Source organism: Branchiostoma lanceolatum, chromosome 4, assembly GCF_035083965.1.
Source record: "Branchiostoma lanceolatum isolate klBraLanc5 chromosome 4, klBraLanc5.hap2, whole genome shotgun sequence".
Taxonomy (NCBI): domain Eukaryota; kingdom Metazoa; phylum Chordata; class Leptocardii; order Amphioxiformes; family Branchiostomatidae; genus Branchiostoma; species Branchiostoma lanceolatum.
The window spans coordinates 25,787,385-25,800,105 of NC_089725.1; the positions used below are offsets into that span (position 1 = coordinate 25,787,385).

Below are 12,721 nucleotides of genomic sequence, written 5' to 3' on the forward strand. Positions count from 1 at the left end.
TACCAGAAAGAAGAACATTTCTTTAGTGCCATCCTGTTGAAACATTCCTATGTCTGCTTTTCACTTAGTGTAGACATCTTATACTAAGTAGGGGAGTTATCTTGTTTTACTGATGAGACCAGGGCATACAACAACTGCCACAAATCACTCTACTAGAGTTGACTAATCTTGATGAGGTAAGTGACTGTGGTACATGGAGTTGACTAACCTTGGTGAGGTAAGTGACTGTGGTACATGGAGTTGACTAACCTTGGTGAGGTAAGTGACTGTGGTACATGGAGTTGACTAACCTTGGTGAGGTAAGTGACTATGGTACATGGAGCTGACTAACCTTGGTGAGGTAAGTGACTTTGGTACATGGAGCTGACTAACCTTGGTGAGGTAAGTGACTGTGGTACATGGAGCTGACTAACCTTGGTGAGGTAAGTGACTGTGGTACATGGAGGCCATGTTGGCCAGGTGCTGGTGCATCTGTGAGCTGAGCTGGGCGTGAGCGTTGATCTGCGCCAGCTCCTCCTCACAGCCGGAGTCCTCCCCCTCGAAGTCCGCCATGTTCTTCTCCGACTTGTTGCTGATCTGTGAGCTGCTGCAGCTGATCTCATCTGGACTCAGGATGTCCTCCATTAGGTTACTGGGGGCAAAAGGAAAGGATCATCAAAATTTGGGGAGGGGCTTGAATATTACAGGTGCTGAGATGAAATACTACCAAGGACATAGCTAGAAGGGGACATATAATAAAACAAGCATCCGGGCAAAAGGGAAGAGTTGCTTCAGGATCAATAGAATCTTGTCAGGGGCGTGAGTATTAGAGGTGTTAACATCAAACAGTACCAAGGACACAGCTAAAAGGGTATTGCATGAAACAAGTACGACAGCTTATCACACTGATACCATTCTGTGCTATCCTATCTGTGCTACATTTTCCTGGTTATCAACAAGCACCACAGATAAGTTTTGCTGATCAACCAGCACCAAGGATTGTTGACTTCAAGAGACATGAGTGCACCACCAGACTATGGTAGTAAATGAACAACACAATCAAAATAGAGTCAATGACGTCATGACAATGATACTACTTAAGAGGATGCAGTCCCTTTAAATCTAGCACAAAACATTCTAGCATTTCAAGCAGAGACGAAACAACAGTTATGCTAAACCTGTTTCCTCACCTTCTAGTGTGGTGGATGAAGCCCCTACAGTCATATATCTCTGTCTCCATGCTGTCCTCCAGCATGTCCTGGGAGTGGGACGGCTGGCTCAGCATCTGTTCCTCCTGCGTCAGCTCAGAACAGTCCTTGTCCTTCTTCTGCGGTGTGCTGGTGATGGTGGGAGGATCGTCGTCTTCTTCGTCCTCATTTTCTGCTGCTGTTTTCTCTCCCGTTGGCACTGTCGCAACCTGTTCTGCCTTCTCCTTCTCCTCCCCCTTCTCACTGACATCCATGCTCTCTTCTGCCACCCCTTTGGCCAGCCGTTTCTTTTCTGCCGAACCCTTCTTCGATTTGACGGTCTTTTTCTGGGATTTTGACCCTTTCTGCTTGGGGCTGTCCTCCTCCTCGCTGCTGATGCTCTCTGTCTGCTCGCTGTCGGCGCGTTTCCTGCCCGGCCTGGGATGTTGTCTCCCCCTGGGTACCTCTGTACTGGACTCCTCTGACCTGCCCCCTGCCAAATGTACAGAAATAACCAGAATGAACGGACACAAATTTTCACCCTGTTTCATGTTTTTGTGATACTGCGTATGTGTGTGGAATGTGGATACCACTATATTTTAATAGATTCATTAGACAAGAGCTTAATGTCGATGAAGGTTAGACATCCAGTCACTGACCAAAGGTAGTGTATACTACATGAAACATCTGTTTCCAAAATTTATCCAGTTGCTTGAGTAACCGTTACCTTGCATATTACTTTAGGACTTGAATCATGTAATCTGTATTGTTGATATATTTTGATATATTTTGTCTGACCTCAATGAAAAGTGCCCAGCAGGCTAGATTTGAGCGTGTAATGAAGAAAGGTACAAACAAACAAATATTTGGATCCATTGTTAGCTTACATTTGTATCAGTTCTTGTTTTCTAGCTCATTTTCATTTACGCATTTCATATTAAAAATCAAACAAATGAACAAACGAACCCTCGCTGCCGCGTGACCCGTCACTGCCCTGGCTGTGCGTGCTGTGTTCGCTGCTGAAGCTGCCCTCCTGTCCGCTCTCCCCCTCCTCTCCGCTGCTGCTGCCGTCGGACTGCGCGCTGGGCTGGGTCTCCCGGCTCACGTCCAGACTCTGCTCCAGGGACGACTCCTCCTGGCTGCTGGGCTCATGGTCCTCCTAACACATCAGGTCCAACATACATCACTTTGTCTACTTTCTCAATCTATGATAAGTAGTTCGCTATGGGCTGTTCCAGGTAAGTAAACACAACACCGGTAACAAAACTGGTTTGCTCATGGTCCTCCTAACACATCAGATTCCAACATACATCAATTTGTCTCCAGAATGAATCTATAAAATGCAGACTGAATAAAAAGACTCTTTGGTACACAACCAAGTGTTTTATTTCACCAACATTTCGTTGACGGTCTGTCACCTTCCTCGGGGCAATTCTGACTGGTTCACATTGCACTGCAGCTGAGATAGGTCCCAAATGGAAAGTATTTACATATATATACACATACAACACCTATCTGAGCTGCAGTGCAATGTGAACCAGACAGATTTACCCTGAGGAAGGTGACAGATGGTCAATAAAACAATTGGTTGTGTACAAAGAGTATTTTTAGAGTAGAGCTCGATATGGGCTGTTCCAGGTTAATAAACACAAACAAAACCATAAACAGCAGACTGAGAGAGGACTCACACACATATATTGTCTATATTTTATACATGTACATTTTGTGTACTTACACAGGTTTTTCACTGATCACCTATAAATGTTTTTCAAACAATCTTCTTACACTCTCTTACTTCCCACCTCTGGAACAGCCCTCAGTTGTTAGTCACACAATAATGATTCTTACCAAAGTGTTTTTATACTTATCTGTGCATTTACCTGGAAATGGTGGAGTTAACAGTTTTAGTCCCCAGATGAAAGTAACAATTTCACATCAAAATCCTTTCAGTGTTGAAACAGACATAGAAACAGTCAAGATGGGTTAGTAGATTTAAATATGATATGGTTAGCCACCTGGTTGGAGCAGTTTGAGCTGGTGTCTTCACAGGGACGGTACAAGGACACTGTGAAACATGTGGACAGGACCAGACACTAACTTCTGTGTGGCTGCAGGTTTCAATCCAGCACCAAAATGATTTCACAATCAGACACAAGGGGGAGACTATTCCTCCAAATGGGTAGGATATATCTACAGTAATAGAAATTTTCTGTGTCTTTTTCTTATGTGCATGCCTAGAGGTCGTTTTGACACAGGTCTCTCTGCACGAACAGTCCTAAGATATTCCACAGGCTAAAAAGGCACCCAAATTCTTATCTTTTGTGGTAGTGAAATAACTCACAGCAATGTGCATGTAGAGAGTGCTTTTTGAATTCAGTATTCTGTACACAGATACACCAATGATGAGGGCCCCTACACTATATACCAGGTACTGTCTGTGTGCTATCTCCTTGGTGCTGGATATGAAGATCAGACCACCCCCACATGCAAACCTCACCATCTCCATATAATGTTGGTGTAGATGATGATGGTGACATACATGCCCCTGGGCCAGCCTGTGACCAGGCTTGTGGCCCTGCCTACGTTCCCTGCCCTCCCCGTGATGGTGGTGGACATGGTGGTGGTGGTGGTGCATGTGTTCGTTCTCCTGCTCAGCATCACTGCCGCCGCTGTGGCTGGGCTCCGCGCTGACGCTGTTGTCTCCGCTACTGGTGCTCTGTTGGTCAGCCTGGCGGTGGATGGAGGCTAGGGGACAGAACAGTCATGAGTTAACAGCTTGTACAGGGCTCTAAATACTTTTTCTGCATAACTGCTCTTGTACAGGTAAGATGCAAAACTACATGCATCAGACACATCATTCCTTTACTGCTATAGAATCTAACCATCATATAGGAACCACTTGAAATCTTTATCTAACATTCTACTGGTGGCTCCAATCAGTGCAGCAAACTCCTATTTACCTAGCAAAGGGCTAGACTTCAGAAATACTGGTACACTTGTCCTCTGAGTAGTACGAGATTGTAACAGTGTTACCATAAAGGCTGTTGGCTAATGGCTGAACAGCTAGAGAGCTAGGAGGAGCTATTCAAGTAGACACCTAAACTTCCATTTTGTACATGTTAAGGTACAACTACATACTTTAATATCTGTGACACACGATTTGTGCTGTACTTGCGCCCACCTTTATCCAGCGTGCTTTTCAGCATTTGTGTGAAAGCCGGCTGACTGGCCTGCTGAGACTGCTGCATCATGTGAGCAGACAGTGCGTTACTCCAGATCACCTTGGTCAGCATGGAGGCCAGGTACAGCGTCTACAAGGAGGAAGAGCATGCAATATTCACCAGGGCCCTGTCACACAGGAAAATTAATCGGCTGATAAGTCTGCAAGCTGTAAAAGGCATTTTAGGCACTAACATGCCAGGTGTTCTCTCCATCATGGCATGGCACAACTTTTAGGTGTTTGCAGGTACACAAAGCTCATAGGCTGTGTGACAGGGGCTTTATACTAACAATCTTCAATTCTTAGTATTGCCTTGAGGAAGGTAGCAGAAGGTCTACCGAGATGTTGACTGGTTATTCCTATAGTTGTGTACAAAGAACCTTAATACCCACTCTTCAACTCTCTCTTCAAAAAGTTGGAAAAGGTGGGATATTTTTACTTCTACTAGTTGAAGGCTCTTCAACTTTCTTGCTGTGGGCTAACTCTAACCCTTATCATGACACTAAACTCATACCCTATCCCAAACCCATACCCTATCTCAGAGGAAATCTCATCTTCCCACCTGTTCCGTGTGTTGTGACGGGTGCAGACTGGAGACCAGTTTGAGCAGGTGCTTCAGCAGCGCAGGCTCCAGGTGTTTGATGAGGGCAGAGATCACCTCATGTACGTACTTGCTGCTGTGCTTCAACTGAAATATCAACAGAATAAAAACTCCCTCTTTTCACTTCTACTACAATAAAGGTACAACAATAGAGATGAACATATGAACAAAAGTAGAATTCATTATTAAGTTAAATAGAATTGCTACATCTGCATGGTTGATTGAGAAAAGAAGGTGTGCTTAGTCACATGTCATACGATTGTTATACGATTGCAAACTGATCGTATTCTTGAGATGGTGATGCATGTGTGTGGCAAAATTCAGCTGTCTTGTTACGGAAAAGGCGGTGTTGGAGCCTTTCTGGCAGTTGGTTCTGTCACAGCCAGCTTAAAAATTCTACAAAATCACACCACGACCAACGATGAATGTGACCGTGATGCCATTCTGTGACTGGCTAATAAGACTGTGTCCCACCTGTGCAGCTGCCCAGATGCAGTCCAGGTGCTGAGACGTCAGACAACTCTCTGCTGCCATGAAGTTCAGAACCATCTGGCTTTGCTTCACCAACTAGCACAGGGCAGAGAAAAGAACTTGCTAAATGTTTACAAATTGGCTAAGATAGGATTACTAGTAGTCTCAGACTCTCAGGTTGTAAAAGGACCTCCTATCAGTCCTATTTCTGGCTAGCTCCTCTGGCATATTATTTAGTCTATTTGGACAATTTCTATTTATCCAGCAATCCACAGACTCTGGTAGAGACTAGGATAAGACACTCATAACAGGAACTTGTCATAGGCAATTACATCTTCTAGCTAATTTCCTTCAAATGGCATTTTCTGTGTATCATTGGGAATCCTAGACAAGTAGTGACATGAAAGAAAATTTCAAAATATTATAGTTTACTTTAGATTGTTAAATCAAACTCTATAAGTTTAAATACTGGAGTCGAAGGTGTAATGCAGAAGGAGACTGCAACTTTTCTTAGCTCAGGCTTACCTCAATGTGCATATTGGGCCCAAAGATATGTTCAACAATCTTATTCTGTACAAGCCATTCAGCAAGCTCATTGCTGTAGATGGGAGAAACAGACAGTTAATTAATATTGAGCAATGCCCAGGCATCTGAAAAAATGCCACAGGCATCTGAAAAAATATTAAATATCAAATTAAATCAAATTTGACAAAAAGGAAGAAACATACTGCTCCTGCACTAACCTTTCCACATCTACCATGGAGTCGTTGTTGCACATCTCTGTAAAAACATGAACCTGGTTCTGCAATACAAAATGGATCACAATAATAAGCCTTGTAAAGCAAGCATCAGTTAACTACTAACCTAGTCTACAATGTCTTGCACAAACAATCTCCACCTGCAACCTCCTTCTCTACATCTTACAGGAGAAGTACAACACACAACTTGGTTTTGTGTATGCTTTCTTTTCTGTTTACTTGTATCACTAATTTGTGTTCAAAAACATTTATACTGTAAATCATACATCATGTTCTTTGAGTAACAAATGTAATGAGAGAACAATTTTCCAACTCACCGTGACTTGACTGAGGCCTGCCAGCCTCATGGTTAGCGTGGGTGAGGTGAAGTACTTGAAGGCCAGCTCGAGGCTGTCCCTGTCGAACCCCAGCTGGGAGTCCAGCGGTTCCTTCACTGCGCTCCACATCAGGTCTGCCATGTTCCGCGCCCCCGTCATCCGCAGGTCCTTCTCCGATAATCTGATCAGGTATCTGAAACAGGTACTTGTTTTGTAAACATTCTACAGCAAATGAGGAAGTAATATACTTATCTAGCTTCAACAAAAATGGACTGTTGCCTCATATTGTTCTCTGCTGGGTCTGAAACAACATTTTGGTGTACTCTCATCTCCCTAATAAACGTACCGGTACGTTTATTTTTTTTGCCCTCAAAATCCACCCAGTACGTTCTTATTTTGGACAGTACGTTTATTTTTATTTTCAAATCGGGATTCTTTTCTTGAATATCATACCTTTTTTTCGGAGGGTAAAAATAAGTTTACTTCGATGTGAAGACGTTTAAGAACGGCAAAATTACGCACGGAAGCTCACACCAGTCTGGGCTCATACACAACGGCAAACCCGCCCACCGGGAAGCTTCCCGCGCTAGCGTATTGTGTCTTAGCCAGCAGGCAGCGCGCGAGATCTCCGACTCAAAATGCATGGTACGGGGCCTACGGGTGACCCGCAGTCTGTGTTTGAAACTTTGAATCCTATGTGAGCTTACGTATACGCTGTACATGCAATAACACCATCATTTGGTGAAATTATAAGTTTTCAAATCGTCTGGTTGTCCTTTAGCCTCGATTCTTGCAATTGTCTTGCTTTTCGCCTGCCCGATGCAGCCGATCCTTTAATTTCATATCGTCGCAGTGTACTGTCTTCTGATTGACTGGAAAGTTTTCTCAGCCCGGCCGACTCGGATAGTGATTGGTTGGCTACGTAATTAGATCTTTCGGCCTAAAGAACAGAGACGGTCGGCGCCAAATCAAAGGCTTGCCGACAATAGCGCCATAGTGACAGCGGGTGGAGCTACAGCTCGCCACAGATGCGAGCTTCGATGTTTACTTCGTGTACCAGGGTGCCTTCCCAGGATAGCAGGCAGTGCAATAAACTACGAATGGAACTTATTAAAAAAGAAAACAAAATGATGGCCATATGGGTACATACGGTAAGGAACACGCTGCGCACATTGCCTTCCCACCACACATCGAGTATCGGCGCACATCGAGCGTTTGAGCGGCATGGCGTCAAGCGATCCAAAAAGGAAGAAAAAGTATTCGCTCTTTGAAAGGCGTGATGTCGGAAAGCGCTGCTATGAATTCAAGGTGAAATATGAAGAAGAAGCCGCTGCCCTTCCCAAGAGGTGGAATGAAAAACGTAAAGATTATGTGCAGCAGAAGCCAAAAGAGGGATATCTTGCCAGGGCTGTGAGGGCGACCTTTCCCTCACTAGCGGGAGCGCAAAACAACAGCCGGGAGTTTCAGAAAGCAATACAGTTTGCTCGGCGTGCACTGCAAGAGTACGAGAAACATCTCAAAGACCCCACTGCCGTGGATGACGTTCCTCGCAAGAAACAGTTCCGCCAGCCAGGTGGCGGGAGGAAGCAGGCTGTGCCAGAAGTTCGGCAGGCAGCATTTGAGTGGTAAGTAATTACACGTAACTCTGATTAGATTTGTTCATAATTATATATTCGCCAAAATATAAAGTAACATTTTCGTTCGTATGCCGATCTGATTTTGATGAGTCAAAGTAAAAAAAAGCTCTTCAGAGAGTGTGCTTAAACCAAAGCAAATGTTAGCCTCACTTGACAAACAGGTAGATTGTTCATTTTTATAATTTCTACATTCTACCGAATGTATTGTCCATTCCATGTCACTGCGTGTGTATTTAAGGATAACATCTGTACTGACTATGCGTTAGTTTTAATCAAAATACAACCCTAAAAATATTATGCTAGTTGATATCCGCGTGACACGTCACTGTGCTCTCACCACACGTGGCCCCACCCCTCAGATCGTCGGCGAGTGGGCGGGCCTCTCGGAGCGAGATTCGGGCTATCGGCATACTAAGTATCTAGCCATTAATCCATTCTAGGGGACTAGACGCATAGGGAATGCAAAATAATTTTTGTGAAACGTGACATAAATACAAATATTGTCTTTGCGTATATTACTACATTTGTAATAAGGATACGCAACGGCACATTCCAAAAATAATTTATTTCTATTGTTTCTTTGGCTAATTCGAACGTCCCCTCCGTCACCAAGTGAAGTGAAATATTCGAGTCATGTGACTTTCCAGACAACCCGGCGCCATTGGGCGCGTGGGCGTCCCCGCCCGTTTCTGGGAAAAGTTTCGCGCGTAATTCGGCGTAAACAAAGGGCTGGCCACACGCGGGGAGGGGATCTGGGGGGAACCCAGGATTGAAGTTTCGCGCGTAATTCGGCGTAAACAAAGGGCTGGCCACGCGCGGGGAGGGGATCTGGGGGGAACACAGGATTGAAGTTTCGCGCGTAATTCGGCGTAAACAAAGTTCTGGCCACGCGCGGGGAGGGGTTCTGGGGGGAACACAGGATTGAAGTTTCGCGCGTAATTCGGCGTAAACAAAGGGCTGGCCACGCGCGGGGAGGGGTTCTGGGGGGAAACTGCGTTATCTATGCGGCTCTTTAACTCGGTCAATTGATCTTTGATTGTTTTCAAAACTCTGTCGTCGTGTTAATCACAAACATAACGCTGAATGTGAGTAATCTGCAGACGGAAAATCTCAACTTGGAAAACGTGAAATGGAAGGAACTTACAGTTACGCCTTGAAATGGATATGAAGAAAACAATTCACAGATACTTACGAACTAGTGGCCCTGATTGCGGAGCCACGCGCCGCTGCAACCGCGCTCGGCGAAGGTCGAGTTAACAACTGCGCGGTGTTATGGAATGGACTACATCTTGCAATGCACAATCTTGTTTATATTTTGTTGGGTAAATCTCAGCATAAAAATTTATAATAGGTGTGTATTTGAAGATAGTTACATTTCTAACCAAATTCTCCGTATGCATATTTCATTTCAAGTTATGTGAAATCATGAAATTTTATTTTTTGATAGGTTCGTTGATGTGCGAGGATCTTTAAAAGCTCGCTTGCCAAAGAAGATCTTCGTAATGAAATGCAAGCAGCTATACGAAGAGTACCTCAAGCAGAACAACCTTCAACCGACTGACGATGAACGGGTCAAGTTCAGTGACAACTGGGTTCGGGGGTGGATGGAGGAGTATAGGGTTTCCCTCAAACACCCGAACAAGCGTTTTGCTGTTCCAGAAAGTGTTCGGAAGGATAGAATCATACAGTTCCTGAAGAACATCATCCGTGTGAGAATTTTCTTTGAGAAAACACTCAAGGTCAATGACGTTGAGATTATCAATGGAGATCAAATGCCACCACATCGCAACGAGACAGCTGGACAGAAAACCTTGACCTTGAAGGACTGCCCTACGTATGTGAAAGAAAACTACATGCTGTCAAGAGAGAGAGTGACTGTCTTCACTCAAGTCTCTAGCAAGAATGGCCTAGCGATGCGCCCACAGTTTGTCTTTAAGGGGAAGGGCACGATTCTACAGGGCAAGCTTCAACGTCCTGAGGGAGTGACCACTCACTGGGGCCCCAAGGGCTCATACAGGCAGGACACAATGATGGCCACCATCGACACCCTTCCCAACTTGAGGGCGCAAAACATCTTCAGTCAGAAACAGTATGCTGTCTACATATTGGATGACTACTCAGTACATGTTACCGAGGAGACAAGGAAGGCTTTCTTAGCCCGTGGGTATGTTTTAGTGTGTATGGGTGGAGGGATCACTGGAGATCTCCAGGTCAATGACACACACACGCATCATTTCCTGAAGAACGAATACAGGCAGCGGGAATCACAGCTGATGGTGCAGCAGCTCTGTAACAACCCACTCAAGATACCATCACCGTCGAGAGATGAAATAATGGCCATGCTCGTCAGCAGCTGGGATTCCCTTGACATCGACATCCCTGGGGCTCTAAAGGATAACTTCATCCTCAACGCTCTGGATGGGAGCGAGGACTACTTTGTCCGGGATAAGCTATTCCAGTTGGTGGGGGAGGAAATGGTAGCTTTTCGGACAGAGGAGATGGCGAAAGAGCCACCCAAAACGCTGAAACAGCTCCTCTCCACCATAACACCACCAGAGGGAGTGCGCCGTGCTGCCCCCGAGAATGACCATCATGGGGATGAAGGGAGTGAGCTGCTCGACACTGAAGATGGGGAGCTTGAATTCAACCTTGAGGTTGAATTTGAGGCAGTTGATGAGGAGGATGAAGATGGAGCCCCAGAACCAGCACCACCACCACCACCACCACCACCACCAGTCACAACACAGAGTAGTACTAGTAGTAGTACCACTACCAGTCAGGGTGCAACATCTTCAGGCCATGTTGGCCTGCCCACTGATTCAAATGATGAGAGCTTCAACAGGGATGCAAGGTTTCTGAATGAACTTGGCACAGTGCTGACCACCTATGGCAAAGAGACATCCACCTTGATGTTGCCCCATCTCTGCCATATGCGCTCTGCCTACGCCAAGGCACGCAGCAGTGTAAAAAACCGTCTTAAGTCAAACTCCTGTCTCGTACAGAGTTTACTTGCATCCACCGCTGACGTTCCTCCTATGTCTGCCAGTTCCAGTAGCACATCCGAGGTAGCATCCTGCTCCACTCGCACATCCGAGTCCGCATCCGGTTCCAGTAACACATCCGAGTCAGCATCGACAATGGAAAACACACCAGTTTCTCCACCCACTGCAGACAACACACATGTGTCTCTGAATGTTGACAACCATGTTCTCGTAAGATTTGGCACTATTGAAATGCCAGCTGTAGTTGTACGTGGGGAGGGGGCCGGGCTTGCCGTTAGATACTTTGAACGTGTCACTAGTTCAAGTTCAAGATTGTATGCTGCACAAGATCACGAGTATGAGGTGCTGCGAGGTGATGTGATCAGAAATATTTCAGCACCTACAATCCAATTACGTGGCACTCGTGTATACTATCAGTTTGCTGAGGCATAGTCATAGTATTTCTTTAACTACACAGCCTTTTTGTTTGTTTCTTTACTTTGTAATGATTTTGTATTTCCCAACTACAACTGCACAAGTATTTTCCCAGCAATGTTTTATTTGCTAGTGGTGTAATGTGGTAACGTTGACTGAAAGTTTGTTGAGGCATTGTGTTTGTAACAAGATAGCCTCGTTTTTTTTCTTTTGAGTTTGTAACATTATGTATTTCCCAACTACAACTGCACAAGTATTTTCCCAGCAATGTTTTATTTGCTAGTGCTGTAATGTGGTAACGTTGACTGAAAGTTTGTTGAGGCATTGTGTTTGTACTAGTAACAAGATAGCCTCGTTTTTTTTTTCTTTTGAGTTTGTAACATTGATTATGTATTTCCCAACCACAACTGCAAAAGTATTTTCCCAGCAATGTTGTATTTGCTAGTGGTGTAATGTGGTAACGTTGACTGAAAGTTTGTTGAGGCATTGTGTTTGTACTAGTAACAAGATAGCCTCGTTTTTTTTTTCTTTTGAGTTTGTAACATTGATTATGTATTTCCCAACCACAACTGCACAAGTATTTTCCCAGCAATGTTGTATTTGCTAGTGGTGTAATGTGGTAACGTTGACTGAAAGTTTGTTGAGGCATTGTGTTTGTACTAGTAACAAGATAGCCTCGTTTTTTTTCTTTTGAGTTTGTAACATTATGTATTTCCCAACTACAACTGCACAAGTATTTTCCCAGCAATGTTTTATTTGCTAGTGCTGTAATGTGGTAACGTTGACTGAAAGTTTGTTGAGGCATTGTGTTTGTACTAGTAACAAGATAGCCTCGTTTTTTTTTCTTTTGAGTTTGTAACATTGATTATGTATTTCCCAACCACAACTGCACAAGTATTTTCCCAGCAATGTTGTATTTGCTAGTGGTGTAATGTGGTAACGTTGACTGAAAGTTTGTTGTGGCATTGTGTTTGCAATAAGGTAGCCATGTTTTTTTTTTATACTTTGTAACAATGATTATGTATTTCCAAATACAAGTGTAGAACTAGAAGTCTTTTCCTTGCAATACTTTATTTGCTGTCCATTTATATCCCTAATTGCAAGTAACAATGAAAGATTCGCACATACACCGCTA

At 44.3% G+C, this 12,721-nt stretch overlaps 1 protein-coding gene across 5 annotated transcripts in view; it reads right to left on the reverse strand.

The window, feature by feature from the left end:
- The window catches only part of LOC136433667 (ubiquitin carboxyl-terminal hydrolase 34-like), a 45,593-nt gene that overhangs the window by 26,077 nt on the left and 6,795 nt on the right, over nt 1–12,721 (reverse strand). For 4 of the 5 annotated variants that reach the window (XM_066426094.1, XM_066426092.1, XM_066426093.1 and 1 more), the window contains exons 6-15: nt 6,534–6,726; nt 6,202–6,260; nt 5,984–6,056; nt 5,462–5,554; nt 4,949–5,074; nt 4,348–4,477; nt 3,664–3,911; nt 2,133–2,325; nt 1,170–1,659; nt 414–631 (exon numbers count right to left, since the gene is read on the reverse strand). In XM_066426094.1, the coding sequence (XP_066282191.1) occupies nt 414–631; nt 1,170–1,659; nt 2,133–2,325; nt 3,664–3,911; nt 4,348–4,477; nt 4,949–5,074; nt 5,462–5,554; nt 5,984–6,056; nt 6,202–6,260; nt 6,534–6,726 (1,823 nt within the window). The remainder of the gene's footprint in view (nt 1–413; nt 632–1,169; nt 1,660–2,132; nt 2,326–3,663; nt 3,912–4,347; nt 4,478–4,948; nt 5,075–5,461; nt 5,555–5,983; nt 6,057–6,201; nt 6,261–6,533; nt 6,727–12,721) is intronic. The other variant, XM_066426095.1, reaches the window with a different exon arrangement.